The sequence below is a fragment of the Serinus canaria genome, chromosome 4 (assembly GCF_022539315.1).
Source record: "Serinus canaria isolate serCan28SL12 chromosome 4, serCan2020, whole genome shotgun sequence".
NCBI lineage: Eukaryota > Metazoa > Chordata > Aves > Passeriformes > Fringillidae > Serinus > Serinus canaria.
In genome coordinates this window covers 46,018,629-46,042,069 of record NC_066317.1, presented here as the reverse complement: position 1 = coordinate 46,042,069, position 23,441 = coordinate 46,018,629, and the positions used below count along the sequence as shown (strand labels likewise).

At 39.0% G+C, this 23,441-nt stretch overlaps 1 protein-coding gene across 2 annotated transcripts in view; it reads right to left on the bottom strand.

Moving 5' to 3' along the window:
• The window catches only part of CORIN (corin, serine peptidase), a 120,147-nt gene that overhangs the window by 42,745 nt on the left and 53,961 nt on the right, over positions 1 to 23,441 (bottom strand). For both annotated transcript variants that reach the window (XM_050973539.1, XM_009101459.4), the window contains exons 5-7: positions 14,966 to 15,147; positions 5,270 to 5,383; positions 567 to 674 (exon numbers count right to left, since the gene is read on the bottom strand). In XM_050973539.1, the coding sequence (XP_050829496.1) occupies positions 567 to 674; positions 5,270 to 5,383; positions 14,966 to 15,147 (404 nt within the window). The remainder of the gene's footprint in view (positions 1 to 566; positions 675 to 5,269; positions 5,384 to 14,965; positions 15,148 to 23,441) is intronic.

The window sequence follows — 23,441 nt, the reverse complement described above, 5'->3', positions numbered from 1 at the left end:
AAGGCCTTCTAAGTTTCCCAATATTTCCATGTTAAGATTATTCTTTTTTAATGTCAAAACTTCATTGTTTCTCCTATGGAAGTTAAGCATAGGTAGATACATATGGTAGGTAGGTAAGTGTCATGAGAACATGGAAAGTTGATTGAGAAGACAATTTGAAAGAAACAGAATTTGATAATCAAAACATACGACTTCACTATCAATCTTACATAAAAACAGCTCAGCTGTAAAACTGTTGGTACTACCAATGCCCTCATATAGTTTGCTTTACTCTCAGTTAAATCCAGTCAAGCTAGCAAGGAAGCATCTTTTGGGTACAGTTTAAAGCAAATTGAAAATAGCAGTATTTCTTACAAATACCAAACCCTTCAAGATTTGGACTGACCCAGAACTCTGCTTTAAACCTTTTCAAATTTCAGATAGAATCTGTGAGCTGTTTTCACTTTGTTCAACTATGGTAAGAGCAGGGTATATTACTCCTTCAGTAGTTTAAGGAAAAGGTTTACTGGCCTAGGCAGCCCTGATATCTTAAAGACTAGGAAAGCACATAACCACATTTCATTTACCACAATTTTGTTCATCACTAAGGTCCCCACAGTCATCGTATCCATCACAAACAAAGGTGTAATTGAGGCATTTTCCCGTGTCGCAACGAAATACATCATTGCTGCAATCTACAAAACAAAGCATGTGAAATGTTAAGGTTGTATTGGAGCATTCATATAAACTATGAATCCTGGAATGGACTACCACACACAAGATTAACTAAAGATTCCTTACAACTTACAGCTCTGCATTAATAATGGTGTGTACCAGTTTATGAGAAACTAATCTGAAGAATATGAAAAATCAAAAGCCATTTTTAGAAATTTTTACACTCTCACTTCCAGGTGTTTTTTTTGATCAATACCATAAAGAGAGAGTGCTCTGGCTGCACATAGGGACCTAAATGTTTAATTAATTTATACACATAGAGTTCTCAAGAAATGTTGTAGGCTTCACCATTGCAGATTACTCGGAAAATCCCAAGTACCTGATGTGGCTATTAAGTGGAGATGAAGATTCTAACAGGAAAATCAAGATCCCTACACCAGGCTTTTGAGCCTGCCTTTGGTCTTACAATGGTTTCAAATAAGCTTTATGCTTCACACAGTTTGGAGCTCAAATTTGGCCTGGTGCCTTCTCATCAAGAAATTCTTACTGCCAGCCCTAAGTGGGTTTCACATTTTTTCATGACTGGATGCATTAGTAAAGCCTGCCAGATATTCTCTGAGAATAATACTTGAATAATATCAGGTTCAATAAAAACATGGAATCTTTGTTGTAGTTGAGTGGGTTGAAGAGAAATTATGGTTTGTGGTATCTGGTCCCATCAGTAATAACTTTTGATTTCAAGCACACAGCTAGGAAGTGGGTAACTCAGTTTCCCTGCCTTCTTCTAGACTTCTCCTTGACCTCTAGCTTTTCAGGGAGAATGCTGAGATACAGAACAACTGGGTGGACAGCACTGCCTTCCTGTTGGAGCTATGCCACTGGAACCAAGGAAGTCCTTTGTGTCTGGTCTTCCTGGCATATTGAGGCATTTTAAATGAGTTATTTCCCAGAAAACAGAGAGAGAGAGCTCAAAAAGCAAGGACTGGAACCAAAGTGCCTCCTTTCTTCTGAGATGATCAACCACAAAACAACAGAATCAGGCTACCACTTCCTGCTCTCCTCCTGGCATGTGACTCCTGCAGGGAGCACGACAGCTCCCCTTTGAAAGCCGGGTGTCCTTCCAAGGATATTACACACTGAAAGGTGCAGAACTTTTCCAGAAAAGTGCAGAGGGTTTTCTAACCTTTCAGATCAATGTCAACCAAGTGTTTCACTTCCTAGTTGAACAAAAACTCTAGAACTTGAACATGTCCTCTCCTTCCCCCACAGAAGTATTACTGCCTTCTTCAAGTTTCATGTTATCTTAGAAAGTCCAAACAGAACTTATAGCTTAATAAGAAGGAAATGCTTCAGGATATGAAGTAAAATAATATGGCTGAGCCATGAGTTATGTACTCAATAGTTAATTCAGCTTCAAAAAGAAACATTATTCATAAAACAGGGAATAACAGAAACCCCACACTACATGAAAATAAATTTAAGTTCTTGCTTCCTGTAAGCAGACCAACACCCAGCTGAGAGTAAATTCTAAACATCACTTGTTTTGAATATGCAACAGCATGAAGTACTCTGGCAACCTTTAATCTTATTGATCAGTTTGTAGCTCTGACAGTTTTTGTGCTTCTTCCACTGCTCCTCCTGCAAATGAAACAAAACTGCCTTTTTCTATATTATTTCCTCTGGACAAATTTACTGTTTAATTTCCATTCATATCCCCATTCCTGTTTCCATCCATACCTCTGAAACTGCTGCAGTGTCCTTCAGTGTGACAACCCACAGGCCCACACAGACTGGGTAAACATAAAGAATACAAACTTCCTTGCAGGGAAAGAAGATTCACTTGATGAAAATCTAACAGCCTTAATATACATTTTCTTCCAGATATCGGCAAGAATGTATTGTAAAGGTAATTGGTTACTCTGTTAGGTAAGATGGGCACTTGGCAGCTGCCACTTGTAAAAGATTCAACTTAAGTTTTGTAAATGATGGGGATATCCCCATTTTCACAAAATTAAATACAATTTTACTTGTACTCCAATTTCACTGTATTCCACTAAACACAAATGAAGCCTGGCGAATCTTTTGCATTCAACAATTTGGCCCCAAGATAAGCTCAGCTGGTTAAAGCACAGTGGAAAAGCCAAGGTGGCAGGTTTGATCCCTGTGTGATCCAGATCCAGAAGGACCTGCTGCACATGGGTCTGGGCAAACCCCCACAACATCCTACCCTCTAAACTGGAGAGAGATGGATTTCAGGGGTGGACTGTTTGGTGGATAAGGAAGTGGTTGGATGATCACATCCCAAGGGTTAATAGCTCAGAATCCCAAAGGACAGCAGTGACCAGTGGCGTCCCTCAGGGCTCTGTACTGGGACCAGTGTTATCTAATGTCTTCATTAATTACACAGATGAAGGGATCAGGCACAGCCTCAGCAAAGCTGCAGATGAGATGGGGAGATGGTGTGGATGCCAAGCTGAGTGGTGTGGTTGACACACCTGAAGGACAGAATGCCATACAGAGGGACCTGGACAAGCTCAAGAAGGGGGTGCATGGGACTCTTGTGGTCTAACAAGGTGCTGTACCTGGGTCAGCGAGAACCCTGCTATCAACCAGGATGGTGAACTAATGGAAAGCAGCCCTGCCAAAAACAATTGGGGGAACTGGTAAATGAACAGCTGCACGTGACTCAGCAATGTGCACTTGCAGCCCAGAAAGCCAGTTGTATCCTGGGCTGCATCAGAAGCAGCATGGCCAGAAGGCTGAGGAAGTGACTCTGTCCCTCTGTTCTGCTCTTGTGAAAGCCCACCTGGAGTGCTGCATCCAGCCCTAAGTGCCAAAGCACAGGAAAGACATGGACCTGCTGGAAGAGGTCCAGACAAGGCTACAAAAAGACCATTGGGATGGAACAGCTCTCCTTTGAAGAAAGGCTGGAAGAGGGTTGGGGTTGTTTCTCCTGGAGAAATAGTGGCCTTTCAGCACTTTAGGGAAGCTTATAGGAAAAATGGGAATAGACTTGTTAGCTGGGCCTGTTGTTATAGGACAAGGAGTAATAGTTTTAGAAGAGCGTATTTTTAGACTAGACATAAAGAATAAATGTTTTACAATGAGGATGGGGAAACACTAGAACAGTTACCCAGAGAAATGGTAGACACCCCATTCCTGGAAATATTCAAGGTCAGGTTGGATGGGACTCTGAGCAACCTATTCTGTAATTTCATGAGGAGACTTAAGACTTTGAGAAGGACAAGGACTGCAGGAAACACAGCATCTTTTATCAGCTAAGCTTTCAGGCAAATAGGTCTTCCTTCAGTTTTGCTCTTTCTGATGTGTAATTCAGGAAAATCTTATTTGACTTCCACGCCCTTTCCTCAACTCCTACCAAGCATCCTAATGAAAGATGTCCTCTGCATGTAAACCCTGTATCAATAAACACACAGGCATCCTTTCAAAGGCAATCTTAGCACCTGAAATTTATGCTTGTTTTTTCAAGACATGTAATATATTTATTATTTTATTACTAATTACTTCTTTTCCCATTTCTAATAGAACTTGAAAGCCATGGTCTCATGGGCATTTTTAACATTTTGAGCTTACTTTAAATCTAAAGCTGACATGAAAAATTGGAAAATAAAAACATACAATACTTTTTACATAATAGACATTATCTCACCCTCCAAGAAATGAATTGTAGGCTATTAAAGGAAAAGCAAGCTCTAACCTTACTCATATAGAGACCAGGAGGAAATTGCTGTCCTCATTTATTCCTTGGAGTATCCCAGATAAAATCTAACAACAACTTCCTTAAAAGCAACTCTGTGAGTCTTGGAATGCCCAGGCTCTTAAATCACTAATAAGAACTAATCTTTTGAGTTGAGTCTAAACTGCACAGTCTGACAAAGTCTTTTTCAAAGTCTGAATGAGAAATCCTGTTTTGTGGCATCATGTCCTGTATAGTCCCCATTCAATAATTTTTCCACATCGTTTTCTGTTCTTTTTCTTCTTGCCTTCTCATTGTTTTCTTAAGGTACATTTGCTCCATTTTTCTAAAGGTGTCTGTAGTCCAAGGTGTTTTGTTAACACAGAAAAACACATAGGAGCTCTAAAGACATGCACTACCACAGACAAATAAATAAAAATTAAGCTATCATATATGCACACTCTACTGCAGCACATACTGGGATTAATTTAAATAAATCTCATCCAGTGTTGAGACCAAGAGAACTTTCTAAACAGATAGTCTTGCATCTAGCCTAAAATCAATGCCAAGGACCAGTATAAAGCTACAACTAATAGTATGCAGCTGATTATCAGAAGTGCTCCTTTCTGATGTACACTATTGATCCATTAAAAAAACAAACAAACAAACAAAAACCCAAATTCTTCTTATTTCCACAAAGCTCCCTCAAGGCATAAAATTTGATAGATCAAAAGCACATGCTGTGGCCTGAGTGAGCAAAGCTAAATACAGTCCACAGCAACTGAGAGAGTCCAAATGTCAATATATGCAAACACTATGTAAAGCTCCTGTTCTGTGCCAATAGCCTGCTCCAACTCCCAGGTTTGCCTGAATGGATTCAATTCTTCAGCAGAACACTGCAAGGTTTAAGAAACTTACTACAATGGACCTCATCACTCCAATCATCACAGTCGTTGTAGCCATTACATTGCAGTTTCCCTGGGATGCAGATCCCACTGGCACACAAGAAACTCTCCTCTCCTCCACACAGTGCTGTAAGAGAGCAGAAAAGACAGAATGTCTTGGCATCAACAATTGGCATCAACACTACAAAGTTAGTGATACTAGAGTCTTACAAATATCAAACTGATATTCAGTATTTCCCACAGGGATTGAAATATATTTTCAATTTGGAAAACATTAGGATAGCTCTCAGAGGAGCATCACTGAATGCAAGAAGGTCAAGAGGAAAACCTAAAAGAGAAAAAAGAAATCATGATTTTTGAGATAGCACAAAGCCATTTAAAACTTGTATCAGTGACCCATTTTAAAAGACCTCAACAGGCAGTCATGAAAGGACTATTACACCTGCTAAATCTGCCCCTGGAATGAAGGAAGGAGTCTTATGTGGAATATGCCTACAAAAAATATAGTTATTTCTGCTTAAGACTGGCAGTACTGTACAGCCCTTTGGTATTCCTCACAGTTTGCCAAACCAATAGGTATACAGTGGATTCCATGAGGTACCACTTAGCACTAGGCATGCTTCTTCAGTGTTTTTCAAAAATTTCAAATAGCTCCAGCTTGCACTGGCTGCACATTAAACTATTTACCTAGATTTTTAGCTGTATTTGTAGTCCTAGAACAGCAGTCTTTTCTATCACACTATGGCAATGTCCCCACACACAAACACACACACTCTCAACATCCTCATTATTAGTTTTAAATTTTGTCAGCAGGAGATTATTTTTTTCAACATACTTTCTTTCTTTTCTAAGCCTCACTATTATTTTATTATCCCCAAGAAACAGGGCAAACTTAGTTAACTGAAACACACACTCCTTATGGAAAAATTGTTTCTAATAAAAAGGAGTCATTTCAAAATATTTTCTATGACATTTCCAGGTGTACTGTCTACTTGGACAGCAAATAGTTTTGATTTTACAATACAAACATCATTTTCCACTTGTGTAATGAGAACATGGTTATTGCAGTGAAAGCTGCTTATGCAATGTATTTTAAAGGAGGTAAGCTCCTAACTCTAACTTCACTGAACAGTGCCCAAAATATTAATTAGGTGCCCTAATACTAATTTAAACCAAAGATTTTCAACTGGTTTGTGCCATTTAATGTTTGTGACTCTTCATCAGTGACAAAGTAGTGCAAGACCACCAGCATCATCCTTTTGCACACCCTTATGATGTGTTCCTCAGTAGGCTCTCTCACACTGTGTGGCTGGACACATTTCCTAACCTCTAACTGAAGAGTTACAGCCTCATCAGTATTCAGTCAGTTTTGGAAGGGTATTATGAACTGCAAAATACAACAGCCTTAAGACAAACATGAGATCAGATAACAGTCATAGTCTCATTTTATAGCATGAAAAATGAGGCAATGAGATATTAAAGTGAAAGTTATAAGGACTAATGAATAATAACATCTAAGACACAAAAATCAGCAAGTGATTTCTTTTGGAGGGCAAAGACTGATGTCATTTTACGTGACTGATATCATGTTCAAAGAATAGCTCTGGTTGCCTTTACTTGTAGATGCAAATGTCTCGGTTGCAAATAAACTCCAGCTATACAAATGAAGAGCCCAGTTAGCTGGAAGTGTTCAAAGAACAGCAGAGAAAATTTTCATTCAAATGTCTTGCTCAGCATGGTCATTGCAACAGTGACAGGGCAAGAATCTCATTTCATATGATAGTGTCACACTTTATTATGAGCCAATCTTTTTATTTCTCCAGTTCCCTGCCCTAGACACTGCACTTCCTGATTTCTGCAGTCACTAAGCTCTACAGGGGCACCTAGAAACAAGAGACTTCCTTGGGATGGAAGTACTAGCTCCCTGGACACCAGAGTTTATTCCACAGATGATGATGTCAGGTAAAAAGACAATATGGTAGCATAATCAAAATTTTGTAATTCATCATACAAGAAAGGCCCTTAGAGGTTGGAAAGGCAACTTTAACTCATGGGTAATCTTACATTCCTATAACTTGGCCTTTACATAATTTTCTTCCTGTTTAAAAAGGAAAAGAGCATAAATAACTCAAAAGGAGCTCCCTTGATTTGCTTTGATGGAGACCTCCATCAGTACAGAGCTTCACTGGTACTAAGACAGCAAGAGTGATGGACTCCTATCTTTTGTGTGAACATGCTAGGCTGGCCTGAGAGAATCAAAGTTAACAGCAGGAATATCTGATAATTTTTCTTACTGATCAGAAGAGAAAAGGTTCCAGGGTTCCATATTCATTTCTGGGCTATGAACAAGTGTGTTGAAACACTTGTAAGTCATCCTGACTCTGCCTCCTTAATACGCCTCTGTCTTGTTCTGCTCCTATCCCAAACCACTTCTTCATTTCTGCACACCTAAAGTGAGCATTTTGCTGTTTATCTTCTGTTAGACAAAAAACAAGAGGAAGTTCTTTAGTTTCTTTACCTCAGTTTTAGCTTCCAGCTGCAATCAGATGGAATCTTAAGATATTTTAATCTCATTTCTTGCAGTCTTCTAATAGGTAATGACTGGATATGCTTGGTCCAGTCAGTGCAGTGTTCAGGGCAAGGAGAGTACAGACACTGTGGACAGCACCTCCAATTAATGTAATTTCTGTTTTCTACCAAGCTAGTGCAAGAAGCCTTCAGTAGGCTGAAAACCATTCCATCGTATCTCCAAAGATCAGATTTTAATGGAACTTATAAAAGCCTTATCTAATGCTGTAAAACACTTTTGTTGAATGTTAAATTTTGGTCTTTGATCTGGAACCTAGTGGATTTAGGTATGCAACCATTTATAAGACTGTACTGAACATAGGCTACATACTCAGAACCCCTGGTACTGTACAAAACGAAGCAGCAGCAGAAGAAATAATGCCTGAAATAGACGTCTGAAATAGGAAAAACACAGACCATTCCACTCAAAATTATTACAAATGGCAAAGATGTTATTCTAAAGAAATATGCTGGGAAGTGTTAATTACTGATACCTCTGTAAATAATTTACATATTAATAAAATCATGCAAATATACACAAACACAAACTCCTGAAGAGGAATGTTATGTAAAATGAGCCCAAATAAAATGGAAGCAATCCTTGCTAAAAGAGAAACTTGCCTATTTTAGTCCTTACCCAGGAAGTTTTACAATCTGGATTAGCTTCCAAAATCCTGGACTAAACACCAGTGGCAGCAAAGAGTGTTTAATTTTACCTGTGTCTGGTGTACTATCAAAAATGTCTTTGAGGAGGCAAGACCATTTATTTGCTGTACTTTCCAGATAGATTACTGGAATGTCATCTATAGAAGATTATGTGGAAAGGTCCCTGGATTCTTTTCCAGGGACCTTTCCACATAATCTTTATTTTATAATAAAATAATCTTTATTTTATAATAAAGATTTTATAATCTTTATTTTATAATAATCTTTATTTTATTTTATATCTTATTTCAGTCTGCAGAGAGCACAGACTGAAATAAACATTATTTTACCATCCTCAAGATTGACATCTGGTTGCATTTCAAGGTATAGCAACAGATAAAGCATTCTACAACCTTGAAAATTACCATGGAAAGTAATTTTTTTTTTCCCAAAGCAAAGAGGAGACCACATTTACTATCTAATGCTACAGAAGAAGTAAGAGGTATTAAAACACCCAAAAGGCAGTGCTCTTCATGCAATACACTGACAAGCTGTAACATTCTGGAACACAGTACTATGGATGCTAAAACACACACAGACCCATGTAACAAAGGGACACATTAATAGAATAAAAATCTATGGCAGATCACAAATTACAGAATCAAACAGATGGAAAGTGCAGGAGTATTTGGAAAAGTACTGCCACATAGTCTTGGCCTGTTCTCCTTTTCTGGGCATTTGATTTGGTCAGCTTTTGAAGTAAGAATTATAAGACAGATGGACTTTTTCTCTTACCCAATATAGTCATAGAGCACAATGGAACACAGAGGAATCCCTGTATTCTCTCACTTTCAGATTTTCATCACCTGCTCCCTATATCATGTATAGTACAGTAGTATGCAGTACCCTGCAGTACAGTGTATGCATCTTGTTGCTGTCAATTCTGGAAAGTTTTGATCATACTATGATCACAATCATGGAATTAGAAAAGCTGGTGACTCCTTACCCCCAGGTAATTGTGCATTTCTCTATTTCCTTGGGATGCAAAATCCTGTGGGAGAAAAAAGACAAAAGACCTTTTTCTTTCACTCAACGATGTGGCCTTAAAAGGCCACATAATAAAATCCAAGCTGGAAAAGAAACAGGCAGAATAGGAGAATGAAACCCAGAGAAAACAACAAAATATAATGCAGGATCAATAGAATTAAAGAGTGATTTGGCAGGGGAAATAGTTTAAGCAACTGCGTGTGTTTCATCACATGAAACACCACAACAATCCTGAAAATCATTTTGTTTTCCTCAAAAAATTATTCCACCATTGCTGGTTTTGTAGCTGTTCAGCATCAATCTTACACATACACAAGTCATCTCTCTCCCCTCCTTCTCCTTTTCACTGCATTAAGTAAATGCAAGGGCACAAAAGAAAGATAGTATCTTCCTGATTTTAAAAGCTTTTTCTCAGAAAAATTATCTACTGGCTGCATATAATTATATTGCCTATAGAAAAAATAAATACCTGTTGCAATCAGGTATTCGACTTCTCTACTCAAATTATTCCTCAAAGACAATCCTCTTCATTAATACCAGTTTGAATGAAGCTAGGGGTGACCTAATTGCAGCCTTCCAATACCTGCATGGAGCCTACAAGAAAGATGGAGAGGAACTTTTTACAAAAACATGTAGTAATAGAACAAGGGGAAGGGCTTCAAACTGAGAGTAGCTTTAGATTAGATATTAGGAACAAAATCTTTACTGTGAAGGTGGTGAGACACTGGACAGGTTGTCCAGAGAAGCAGTGGATGCCTCATCCCTAGAAGTGTTCAAGGCCAGGTTGGATCAGGCTCTGAGCAGCCTGGTCTAGTGGCAGGTATGCCTTACAATGGCAGAGAGGCTGGAGTAAGATGATTTTTAAGGTCCCTTCCAACCCAAAATCTCATGACAATGAAGTGAAGTTCAGGCTACTTGTGCATCACTTCTTTAACAGAAACTGACATTCATTCATAATGTCTCTTCAGCAAAAATACAGAAGTGAACAATGTCTCATAACTCTATACTGGAATTTACACAGTTTTGTGGTATAAACAGTAGAAGTATCATATTCACTGCTGCTTTTGAAAGCATTTTACAATTCAAATTAACAGAAAAATTAAATAACTTCAGGGCTCTTTTGCGAGCTCCATGTTAATCTAAATCAGATAATTCTGTTGCTTTACTTCTCTTTCAAGCTACTGGGTTTTCTTCTGATATGGTTTTAACACCAACAGTTATGCTGGCTGCTCAAAGCTAATAAAATAGCATTGTAAACAGTGTCAGAGAGAGAGAGAAAAAAACACAGCTGAAATTTTTCTGTGAGTAGGGATATGAATAACAGCCCTGAGGAAGGTTTCTGTGATTTCCTCCCCCCAGAATGCATTATTGGTTACATGTGGAGTGAATTACTGATTATGCCTCCTGCTCACTCCCTTACATGCTCATAGCTCATTAAACCTATGAAACCAGTTCAAGCACTTTTCTTAAAACATAAATTCTTACAACTATTATTAGGGTAGCTGATTTTCTCATCTACTGAGAATTCACTTGTCACTTGTGTAAACAGGTATCAATCTGAAGGACATCAGCCTTCAGACCTGCATCTTTTTCTCAGTGACTCAGAGAATGACTGAATGACTCAGTCATTTTACATTCACATGTTTTTATTCTAATGGCATGGCTTGGATCTTCCAGTACAATCAGTACATCTGTGTTCACATCAGGGATGCATTTCATAATAGATTCCCCACAGTGGTATTGTACACTCAATTTCCAAGGCTTGTGGAGCTAAATTTTAGACAAAGATAAATATTATCCATGACACATGGACCAGTGTGTATCCTCAAGACAATCCCTATTCTAACCAATAAACACTTTTTAGAAGAACTGTTAACTGTTCCCAGGATAAATGCCCTGGATTGTAACTATAATATGACTCAAGCATATTTTCTCCAACAGGACTTGGAACTGTGGCATTCAAGGATTTTTTTGGAGGAGTGATAATCTTCAATTCAGAAAATGCGGAGGATATGGAGTTTTTAGCCAAAATCAGACAAAAATAAACAAGAGAAATCAAGAGAAAGTTTTGTTTGGGATTAGTTGACTGGGTGACACTGTACAAGAATCTGTGAAACAAGCAAGTACAGTGGTCAGACCTTAATTTTGATAAACACAGAATATAACTAAATATGCAAAAGAGAAATACATCACACAAAACAGATTATATGCAAGGCATATGTGGGCAGGGAAGGATTCACTGCATGTAATCTGGAGGCACCAAACCCCAAAAGAAACCACAGAGTTGAGAAATAAGTCATAAACTGAGGCCATGCTCTTAAAATTTCCAGGACCTGAACCCTGAGAAGAGTGTGAAAAGCAGTTTTTGCTGAGCACTAGATGAAAAGGAATTAGAGCAGAGAATCAGCATCAGCTGTTTGGTTCTACTGTGGTCAGAGAAGCAAATTCTCTCAAATATACAAACTGCAGAAATAAATATTCAAGAACAGTAAAGTTTATTTCTGTAGGAGAAGCAGCCTAGTGAACACAAACCCATTCTTTCAAATAAAAATAAAGGTCAAAATATTCTCTTTATTTACAGAATCATAGAAGGGGAAAGGGCTTGCGTTGGAAGGGACCTTAAAAATCATCTTATTCCAACCGCTCTGCCACTGTAAGGCACACCTTCCACTAGACCAGGCTGCTCAGAGCCCCATCCTACCTGGCCTTGAACACTTCCAGTGATGGGGCATCCACAGCTTCTCTGGGCAACCTGTTCCAGTGCCTCACCACCCTCACAGATTTTGTTCCTAATATCCAATCTAAATCTACTCTCAGTTTGAAGCCTTTCCCCATTGTCCTGTCACCACATGTTTTTGTAAATAGCCTGTCTCCATCTTTCTTGTAGGCTCTCTTTCTTTCACCATATTTTGTAAATAGTCTCCATCTTTCTTGTAGGCTCCCTGCAGGTTCTGGAAGACAATTCAATTACAGTCTCTCGTTCTACATGAAAACCATTCCTATCCAAGCATCATGCCCAATGAAAAATTCAATTTTATAAACCCCTTTTGTTTTATACAACAAGATGTCAGAACTGACAATAAGTAGGACAATAAGGGTCTCCACAGTCTGTCAGGTAGGAGCAGCAAATCTCACAACTGGCTCTAAATTTTTTCCCCTTGTGAGAAAAAACAAGCTTCCACTGTGTACTTACCTCTAATTTCTGCAGTTCACTACGAGATAAATACCAATCCTGCCATACAGATTATGGAATAAGCATTTACCAGGCACTACTCTTAACAGTTCCTTCTCTAACAATAGTAAATATATTCCTTTAGCCACAGGCTACTCTGAAACTTGAAAGTTTCATAAGTGACAAAATCTCTGGCTTAATCTAGCTCAGCTCTCTAGATTTGGTGGCGCTTTTGAACACTGACCAGCTGTAACAAACAATGGTTACAGCAACCCTGTGAGCTAAAAGGGAATTTGAGGCATAGAAAAGAAAAATGCATTTTATATTTACTTGCTTACTGTTCCAATTTGGAGAGATCCAGTAGACCTAATTTTTTCAACATACATATAATATATTTTATCATATAATTAAGACACTGGTCCCAGCAGCTTTCACTACAGCAACTTGCACAAGAGACCACAGGGCTCTATATTAAAAATTTGTGGACAGTGCTCAATTTAACTGGCAATCATTCAACTTCAACAAGACACAATCCTTTGGATCCTTCGCTACCTCAACCAATACAAAAGTTCCCACAGATGAAGGTAGGTATGGACAACAGCCTTCTTTACTTCATGACTCTTCAAAAATATGCCTTTAGAGCTGGAGAGAATCCAACTGGTAAAAGACTTGGTCTAATAATTTTAGGCTATATCATTATGTATACTCAGGAATCACAAGGAGGTAGCCCAGGATATACAATCTATTTTAATTGTACCATTAATTAACATTTAAAGAAACAATGTATAACCTTCCTGATATTTTAAGGTAAAGAATAAATCCTTGGGGGGTTTTAATTAAAAAATTGAAAAACAGTTTTCACCACACCATTTCTTCTTGTTTATTGTCACACAGAAGTCATTAAAAAAGTCAGAACCCACAGACAGACTGTACAAGCCTCAGTCTCTCCATCTCACAGAATGCCTATCAATAGCAAAGTCTCAGGTGCCAGCAAGGAAACTCCAGCAATGGGGTCAGTGGGAAAAAAAGTCAGGCTTACTGCTCTCAGGTGTGATCTCACCTCTAGATTTGGATCTAGAGAACACAGCAGCACCTCTGAGGAGATGGAAATGCTTTGTTTTTAGAGACTGGCTGGAAAGCTGCCCAGTGGAAAATGACCAGAGAATGCTGGTTGACAGCAGCTGAACATGAGCCAGCTGTGCCCAGGTGGCCAAGAAGGCCAATGGCATGCTGGCCTGTGTCAGCAACAGTGTGGCCAGCAGGAGCAGGGCAGTGATTGTCCCCTGCTCCTCTTGGCACTGGTGCAGCCACAGCTGGAATCCTGTGTTTAGTTTGGCCCCCCAGAAAGACACTGAGGCGCTGGAGCATGTCTAGAGAAGGGCAATGGAGCTGGGGAAAGGTCTACAGAGCACAGGCCTTATGAGGAGTGCGAGGGATTGGGCTGATTTGGCCTGGGGAAAAAATGCTCAGGGGAGACCTGATCACTCTCTACAGCTGCCAGAAAGGAGGTTGTATAAAGGTGGCAGTGAGTGTCTTCCTCCAAGTAACAAGCAATATGACAGGAGAAAAACACCTCAAGGAGAACCAGGAGAGGTTTAGATTGGATATTAGGAAAATATTTCTTCATGGGAAGGCTGGTCAGTCACTGGAACAGGCTTCCCAGGTAAGTGGTGTAGTCATCATCCCTGAAGGTATCTACAGGATGCACAGACATGACACTTAGGAACAGGGTTTAGTGGTGGATTTGGCAGTGCTGAGTTAACAAATGGACTGGATGACCTTCAGTATCTTTTTGGAGATAAAAAATGATTCTATGACGTTATGTGTGGACATATAAAGACCATGCTTTTTGAGAAGTTTACCTCTTGATCAGTTTTGGGCTCATTTTTACAGCAAGGATAAAGGAGATTCACTTGAACTTTGGCCTGTGTATCAGGTTCCTACTGCAAATAACAAACCTGTATTTATTAGAGCGAGCAAACAAAAACTCAACAGGTGATATTACTTTCCTCCAACCTTCTTTCCTTGAAACAGCTCAGAATTTTTGATGTAAAATAAAAAGGCCTTAAATCAACACAAGTCTGAAAAAAATCAGCCTGAACAATTAAAGCACTGCAAACTATAATCAACTGACAACCAGACTTTATTACAGTAATAAGATGGAACATAGAACAATAAATAATACTTTCACCCCAGAGCTTTTCCTACACAGGAAGAAAATAAATTATTAAATGAAAACTCATAAACACAGTGTAACAGTTAAGAATGGAAACATACACTGCTTTCCTTTTTCTTGGTGTGGTGAGAAGCATACCCTTGTAGTGGTGTCATTCTCAGTTTTGTTCTGGAATTGAGAGCACTTCAAGAAGTCTGGCCAAGAAGCATTCACCATACCCAGGACTGGTTCACAACCTTCTTTTGCTGCCTCACAAAACGTCCTGCAGGGCAAGAGGCCTTGACTAAAGAAAAGAGACAGAGCAAAATTAAAAATTATTATTACTTCAGCAGGTTGTGAGAACTTTTTAGAAAGCACAATAAGTACTTTTGACATATTTTGCACTCTACAGAGCTCCACCCATACCCTTCCAGTGATTAAACTGTCAACACAAAATAGTTACTGCAGAACCTCTTAGGCTTTAGCAAATGAAATTCTGCTTTATTCATAACCCCTCACAATGTCACAGAACAATCTTGTTCCCGGTGCACCACAGATATCTTTCTCTTTACGTCTGACTCTCAGTTGTACCTGCCCATCACAAAACCATGGCTAGAACCCCATATTCAGTCACAAAGAAGTGGCCTGAACTGAAGAAGTCTACAGTACCCAAAAATGTACCAACTTAGTGTTTCATTTTACAGTAACAGAGAATAACATGGTACTTTTAGCAACTGTGTGACACGGCAGCGACCATGAGAAAGAAATTTAAAAGCTGCCAGAGCTGCCTCACTACAATGTTAACTGAGAGAATGATGAAAAGCAAAATATTCACTTGCATAAGTATTTTGAAGTCAGTATGGTTGCCTTACTCTGCTTACTATCTAAAAAGACGAGTGTGCTGCCACTGTTGTTCCTGAGTTCATTACATTCTCTGCATGGAACCACTTTTTTTAAAAAGGTGGTTTTAGAGATACATTCTCCAGGTAATGCTAAAGACTTTTACACAATGCACTCACATGCTGCAGTATTGAACTTATCTCAGAAACAAGACAAGGAATTTATCTCTAAAATTGTCTCTTGCAGCTTCCGGGGTGGCAGATTATTGTTGCCTGTAAAGAAGCATATGTAATCTAAAATAGCCCTTTTCACCACCAGATTTTTGTATTGTGATCTGTATAAACACAGAAAATTTTTGCATTAAAGATCACCTATATAGCTGTGTACAAAACCAAGAATGGTTTCATCTGAAGACAGAAGAGTTGCCACTTATTAGTTCCGCACATTGTACTGGCAAAGTTCTTGTGACTTGTAAAGGTTCCTCAGATAATGATGTTCTGGAACACTCTTCTGCTTTTTACAGAACCTATTCAATATGGAGAGAAAGAAAGGGCACAAGAGCTCTCGAGCAGCCATCCACTGCCTCCTGTCTGGAGCCTGAGAAACTCTTTAAATAAAGGGGATTTGACAGGGCAAGTGACTGTCTCAGACATTTTTAAGCTTTTCCTTCCTTCCTTCTTAACTAATATACAAATAACACTTCTGATTTTACAGAGGTTCCCTAATACACAAAACTGCCAAAAGAAATGCAGCTACTTACTACAGAAGGCACTTGAGTTTCAAAATATCTGTAAGAAATAAGACGTCACAAAACTAAAATGGAGTATTGATTTGACCTGTTGGTGATAACCCTGTCTTTTATTCAATCTGATATGCTTAATTTAACTTTCTGTTCATTTTTTACAAAACCACAAAATATGCTATGAATCTGCATTACAGTGAAAAGTATTGTAAGCAGTAATTCTACCTCATTTACTGGTGCAATGGAGCATACCTGATGATCACATGTAGTAATCTGAAGGCATTACATTCTGCTAAGTTTATTTTTTGATCTCAAAAAAAAGTGTTAGTAGGGACAATACTTGAATTTAACAGGCCTCCAACAGAGATCTACTTGAGTTTATCACAGTTAACCAGTCTGCACACATGATTTCTACAAATAGAAATGCTATTTGAAAAAAATCCCAAACAAACAAACAAAACATAGAGAGTTCTTGAGGACTCTCAGTTTCATACAAGTCTGGAGTATTTGATATGATCTCTGTTTTTCCTGACCTACACCTAAATCATTACCTTTTAAAGCACCACATCTGAGCTATAGCCTGACGTTTAGCAAGCAGGCAATAGTAGTATGTGTATGTCAATATCATTAAATGTAACTATATAAACTTCCATCTACATGGTTCCTGGTTTCCAAAGGTCTTTCAACATACTGAACATTCATTTAAATCAGGATTTTAAAAATAATATTAAAAAGTTGAATTAAAATATAACCATGCAGAGTTATGCATAATTGTTAAAAAGCTTCTAAAAATGTCAGGAGTAATTTTTTTCAGAAGATCTACCTGCACATTGAATTTTTTACATCTGTATGAGGAAAAACCCAAAAATACAAAAAGTTCATCTCATTTATTTTATATGATGTTGGATTTGCATGGCAAGGGTCTTGTAGTGGGAGGGATACAGGGGTGGCTCCTGTAAGAAGCTGCCAGAAACTTCTGTGACTGACAGAGCCAACTCCAGTCAGATGCAAGACAGACCCACCACTGGCCAAAGCGGAGCCCATCACTGACGGCTGCTGTACCTCTGCAATATGTAAGGAGGCAGGGAAAAAATCTGTGCAAGGCAACTGCAGCCAGGAGAAAGGAGTGAGAATATGGGAAAGAAAAAACTCTGTAGATACCAAGGCCAGTGCAGCAGGAGGGGCAGCAGGTACAGCCCCTGGAGGACCCCACTCTGGAATAGGTGGATGCCCAAAGGAAGCTGTGACCCTGTGGGATCCCACACTGGAGAAGGTTTGCTGGCAGAACTTGTGACCCTGTGAGATCCCACACTGGAGCAGCCTGAAGTTCCTGAAGGACTGAACACTGTGGGAGGGACCCACACTGTAGCAGTTCATGAAGAACCTAGCCCATGGTAAGGACTGACACTGGAGAAGTTCATGGAGGACTGTGCCCCATAGGAGGGACCCCATGGTGAAGCAGAGGAAGAGTGTGAGGAGTCCTTCTCCAGAGAAGGAAGGAGTGACAGTGACATTGTGTGATGAACTGACCACAGCCCACACTTGTCATCTCCCTACATCTCTGAGGGGACAGGAGGTAGAGAATTCATGACCAAAGCTAAACACAGGAAGGAGAGAGGGATGTGAGGAAGTTCTTTTAAGATTTGGGGTTTCTTTTCTCATTTCCCTGCTCTGACTTGATTTGCAGTGAATTAAATTACTTTCCCCATGTTGAGGAACATGTTTGCCTATGACAGTAGCTGGTGAGGGATCTCTCCTTGTGCAGATCTTGACCCATGAGACTTGTTCTATATTCTCTCCCCAGTCCAGCTCAGGAGGGGAGTAACAGAGCAGCTTTGGAGAGCACCTGGTGACCAGCTAGGGTCATCCTACCACAGACATGCACAGAACAGTAATAATTTGGAAATTACTAGTCTTCTAAAAGACAGCCACATGGTGATCTAATAACCAAGCAGAATTTGTAGTCTCTAGAGAAGCTCTGATAAATCAGAAAACATGGGATTATCCTTTACTTTTACTGCAATATCCTTTACTATTACTGCAATATTTGGCCCAGTTTCAATGTTGAGTCATGTGTGCTCCATAAATTAAATATTTCTGGATAATGATCAAGTTTAGTATGGACTTATTGCTTAATTTGCTGGAGGATGAAAATATTATTAATAGTCTTTATCTTGATTAGTCTTATTTACAGCTACTCAGAGACCAATCATTTAAAAAATAAACTGGCAAGTCTATGGCAATCTTACCATAATTGATTTGGCACCACTGGCAGGCACAGAAGCAGGTTGTAACATATTAGCGTGTGATTCTGCTCATTGGGATATTAATAGAAAAGCTCCTGATATTGGAGTTTGATGAAAGAAAGAAAATATGACAGACTTTTATCTCTGTGGTTGGTTTCCCCAGACCCAAAACCCACACTGCACAGAAATACCAACATTAAGAAATGTAGGGAACAAAAAAAAAAAATAGAAATCTTCTTTAGCATTTATTAAAAAGCATATTAAAGGTAGAGAGAATATATAATGGCTTTAAATTTGCATAAGGCATCTTTGAAGAAGCTATCAGAAGTTTTGTATGAAATACTCATTGAAGCACAGTATTCAATACAGTATATAGTCTGTTAAGTGACTTTCAGTTTCCAAAGAGGTTAAACACTGCCTGAAAGCAGAAGATCTGACTCCTTGTCATGACAATCACCTAGCGTTCACTTACATTGGAACTCAGACTGCCTGACTGTAATCCTACAGGGACCTACTCCTTATAACTCAGAGATATTTTACAGTTTTAGATGAATATTTTTCAGAATTTACTCCTTCTCTTCTTTGCAATTACATTACCATGCACAGGGGTCCTCAGTAGACTCTGTTTCTTGAGTGGTTGTTTTGAAGACTAGAAGTTATCAAATAAATAATACTCTAAGAAGCAGTAAGGAGAGGGAAGACCCTCATGGTGACTGTTTTCCTCTTGCTGCAGAATTTAGCACATTTGCTAAGGTTATCTCAAGATTCAAGTTGGTTAAAGAGTCTGACTCCCAACCTCAGCAGACACTGAGGGCATGTCTTCTCTGGAAGCAGCAGCACTGTATATGCAGCTTGGTTCCAAATGCCTGGATCTGGTTCTGTGCTCCTTTCAGTTTTGCTGCTTGTAAGAGCTGTTTTCAGGCTGTAAATAAGAGGTCAAACAACTCATTCAACTGAAGAGTAATGTGACCAAAAGAAAAAAAGAAAAAGCACCTTCTTCTCATCTGGCAATTGACTGGGTTGTCCAAAAGGATACAAAGAAGGAATGAGATGTCATGAGAGGGAGAAGTAGAAACTGCTAGAGCTGAAAAAAGCATTAAATTAAATAAAATTAACAATTAATCATCCTGCAGAAGCTCCCCATGCAACCTGGTAAATACAATATTATATCTAGAGCTTATTATTATCTGTGGTATTTCTTAGTGTCTCCACTGGTAAAAGCACTGCTATAGACAGGCCCTGTTGAGAAATTCATGATTGCAGTTTTACAGGTTAAAACAATAGAGGGTAAATGATTTGCAATAGGCTTACAACCAAGTTGTTATGCCAGAGCTGAAAATGCAGCACGAAGAACACTGTGAGAATACACACTGTTGGCTGCATTGCTAAAGGTCACATTTGTGGCTCATTAGACAACCTGACTGCAGGCAGACTGATGAACATTTTCAGCTGCTGCTGGTTCTCATTACTGTTCTTTCCCCAGCTTCATCCCTTCAGTTGTTTCAGGATAACTTTTTCTCTGGCCACACAATAAGCTGTATTCAGGTACTGAGACAAGTTAAAAACAACTGAAGGATATTTTGCTGTATCATTCATACACAGGCACACATGCTAAGAATGGTGGTAGAGCTCAGGCCTGAGGCAAAAATAAATGAATAAGAAATACAATTGTGAGAGATTGCTGGGGCAGGGAGGATGAGTGCAAGGACAAACTGAAACATCATGAAATAATGGGAAGAAGAAAATGGAGGTTACTCTTTATTGCTACAGCCCTGAAATCAAACAAGTTGAAGTGATTAGCTCACACACCAGCCTTTGTGTGTTCTAATTGTTTTTAATACTTTTCATGATATTCTAACAATAACTTCCAGAGAATATAAATGTCAGAAAAAGAAGTTTCTACAGCAGAGCAAACACACACACCCAGGATTACAGTTTTCTAGAGTGACCATTCTTGTGAAATCTTTCTCTCTTGCCCTCTCACAAGTACTCCAATATGGAGAGCAGCACAGTCACTGACAGAGTTTTATGAGACAAACTCATAAACCTCTCAACAGCACTTCTTGATTTATGGATTTTTAAAGAAATTGTCTGCTAATGTTTCACATAATCAAGAAAATTATGTATTTTTATTTTTCTTGTTCAGTTTTCATCTCTAACTTGCAAGTTCGTTTGAAATTTAGAATTTCTATTTTGTCTCTTAGATAGGGGTTTAAATTTGAAATTTGCTTCTTTACATAATAAAATCTGAAAAAAAAGCAAGATTATTTTAGATTTTTGTATTTATTTCACTTGACAAAATGGTATTGAATCCATATAGCAACACTGAAAGATGGCATCTCAATTCCATGTTACACTTTGTAACACTAAAAGCAAAGTACTACCTCCCACTAATTTAGTTTTTAGTTTAAATGCCTGTAGTGTTTTGTCAAAACAGGTTCCTGTGTATAAGTACAAAGATGCAAAATTATCTGTAAAAGGATAGGACCCACAGTCTGAGAAACATGGAACATCTTAAAGGGGAAAAAAGCCCTCAGAGGTGAACCTGGTAAAAGGCATAGCAGCTCAGTTTCCCAGGGCTGGGAGCCTGAATAATGGGGGGTTGCAGCTGTTTAGACAAGATTAAGGCCTTGTATGAACTGGCTGAACTGCAGGTAAGTGTCCACTCATCTGCCCTCAGGGACTCTGCATAAGGATTTAGAGCTAGTGCAGAAGGCCAGTTCTAACTCTCACACCCATAAATACCCCATTTGCTGTCATGAAGCTTGGCAACTACAGATGAGCCACAAGAGGAGTGCCCTTTCCAAGAGACTGAAAAAAGCCTGGGTTACACAATGAATATGAAAAAGATGGCGATAACTGAATGGATTGCCTGCAGCATGGAAGAACAATATGTTTAAAGGCTGTGAGAAGAGAAAAGTGGCAAAACCAAATTTGATGAAAAAGCTGGACTAGAATCTCTTCTGTGGGTCCACACAGATTTTTTTTCAGTTCAAACAGTTCAAATTAACTACTCCGAATAGTTGCCATATCTTATGGCAACAGGAAAGAGACAGCTAAAGAGCTATACTTGCAGAAGTCTTAGAACACATCTACTATCCAAGAACACCATACCTAAGAAAGAGCTCACACAGATCTCGGAAAGCTGTTCAGACAGGGGAGAAATATAAATTCCTGATTCCAGTGAAAGTGGAACTGGGAAGAAATCCAAATATACCATTAGATTTAAAAGACTCTTCTAATCCGTCCGAAAATGAGTAAAGGAAGCAGCAGCTGCTGTTGCATTTTACTTCATCTACATCAAGTGCTGTTATTTAACATCTCTTTCAGGCTTAGAAATGCTCTTCAGACAACTGTTTTGATATCCTTAAGAATGGACACATACAGTCTCTACAAGGCCAGTTAGATTTTTTGTCAGTGCAATAATTTATTTTGTAGACAAGACCCAAATAAACTATTTTGACTAAAATAAGGAGTCACATCTGAGTCAGCAGTGTGCTGTGACAGCCAGGAGGGACAATCCTGTCCTGGGGTGCATCAGGCACAGCATCACCAGCTGGGCAAGGGAAGGGATTGTCCTGCTCTGTTCTACACAGGGGCAGCCTCACCTCAAGTCCTAGGGGCAGTTTTGGGTGCCACAATGTAAGACAGATATTAAACTATTAAAGAGCATCCAAAGGAGGGCAATAAAGATGATGAAGGGTCTAGAGAGGAACCCATATGAGAAGAGACTGAAGACACTTGTTCTGTTCAGCTTGGAGATGAGGAGACCTCATCACAGTCTGCAACTTCCTCAAAGGGGAAGTGGAGGGGCAGATGCTGATCTCTTCAAGTTTGTGACCAGTGACAGGACTTGAGGAAACAGCCTGAAGCTGAGCAAGGGGAGGTTTAGGTTGGGTATCAGGAAAAGGTTCTTGCCCCAGAGCACGTTTGGGCACTGGAACAGGCTCCCTAGGGAAGTGGTCACAGCACCAGCCTGCTAGAGTTCAAGAAGCCTTTGGACAGTGCTCTCAGGCACCGGGTGTGACCCTTGGGGATGGTCCTGTGCAGGGCCAGGAGTTGGACTTTGAGATCCTTGAGGGTACCCTCCAACACAGGATATTGTAGGATTCTGTGAATCAGCAAGAAACAAATTCAGAAATCCCCTCTGACTCCTCAATCACTTTTCATGACAGCACAATACATCACAAGTTGAGCTTATAATACCATAACAATCAGAAACTCCTAAAGTATACACAGTACAGCCAAAGCATAAATATTGCAATGTAGCATTGAAAAGAAAAAAATCTCTCAAAAATTTTCAGTGTATTTTATGCAATGACCATAATCAGTTGGGACAATCTGTCATGACTAAAGCAATCAGCCCTTCCAGATTTCTCTTACTGATCCCATCACTTGATTCAAAGACAACAGTGAAAATGGGAAAGAAGCATTGAATTAATTAATTAGAGCTTTAGTTCAGTCTTGAATCAGTTGAAATAAGTATTATTAAGAATATTGCTACAACTACGAGCTACTTTAACAATCTTGTACTATCTGCCAAAGTGACCCCTAAATGAAGTCATATTTCTGAAAAATCTTGCCTAATATTTTTTATGCAAATTATGAACACACTGTTTTTTTAGTTTGCTCTATAGAAATTTCTTTTAAAAAACAAAACAAAAATGTCTGAAAATCCAGGTTATGAGATCTTATTATTTTAGCAAACAGAATTCACACTTGGGAAGGAGAAGCTGGCACAGTGAAACTAAAGTCCTCTGCATTACACAC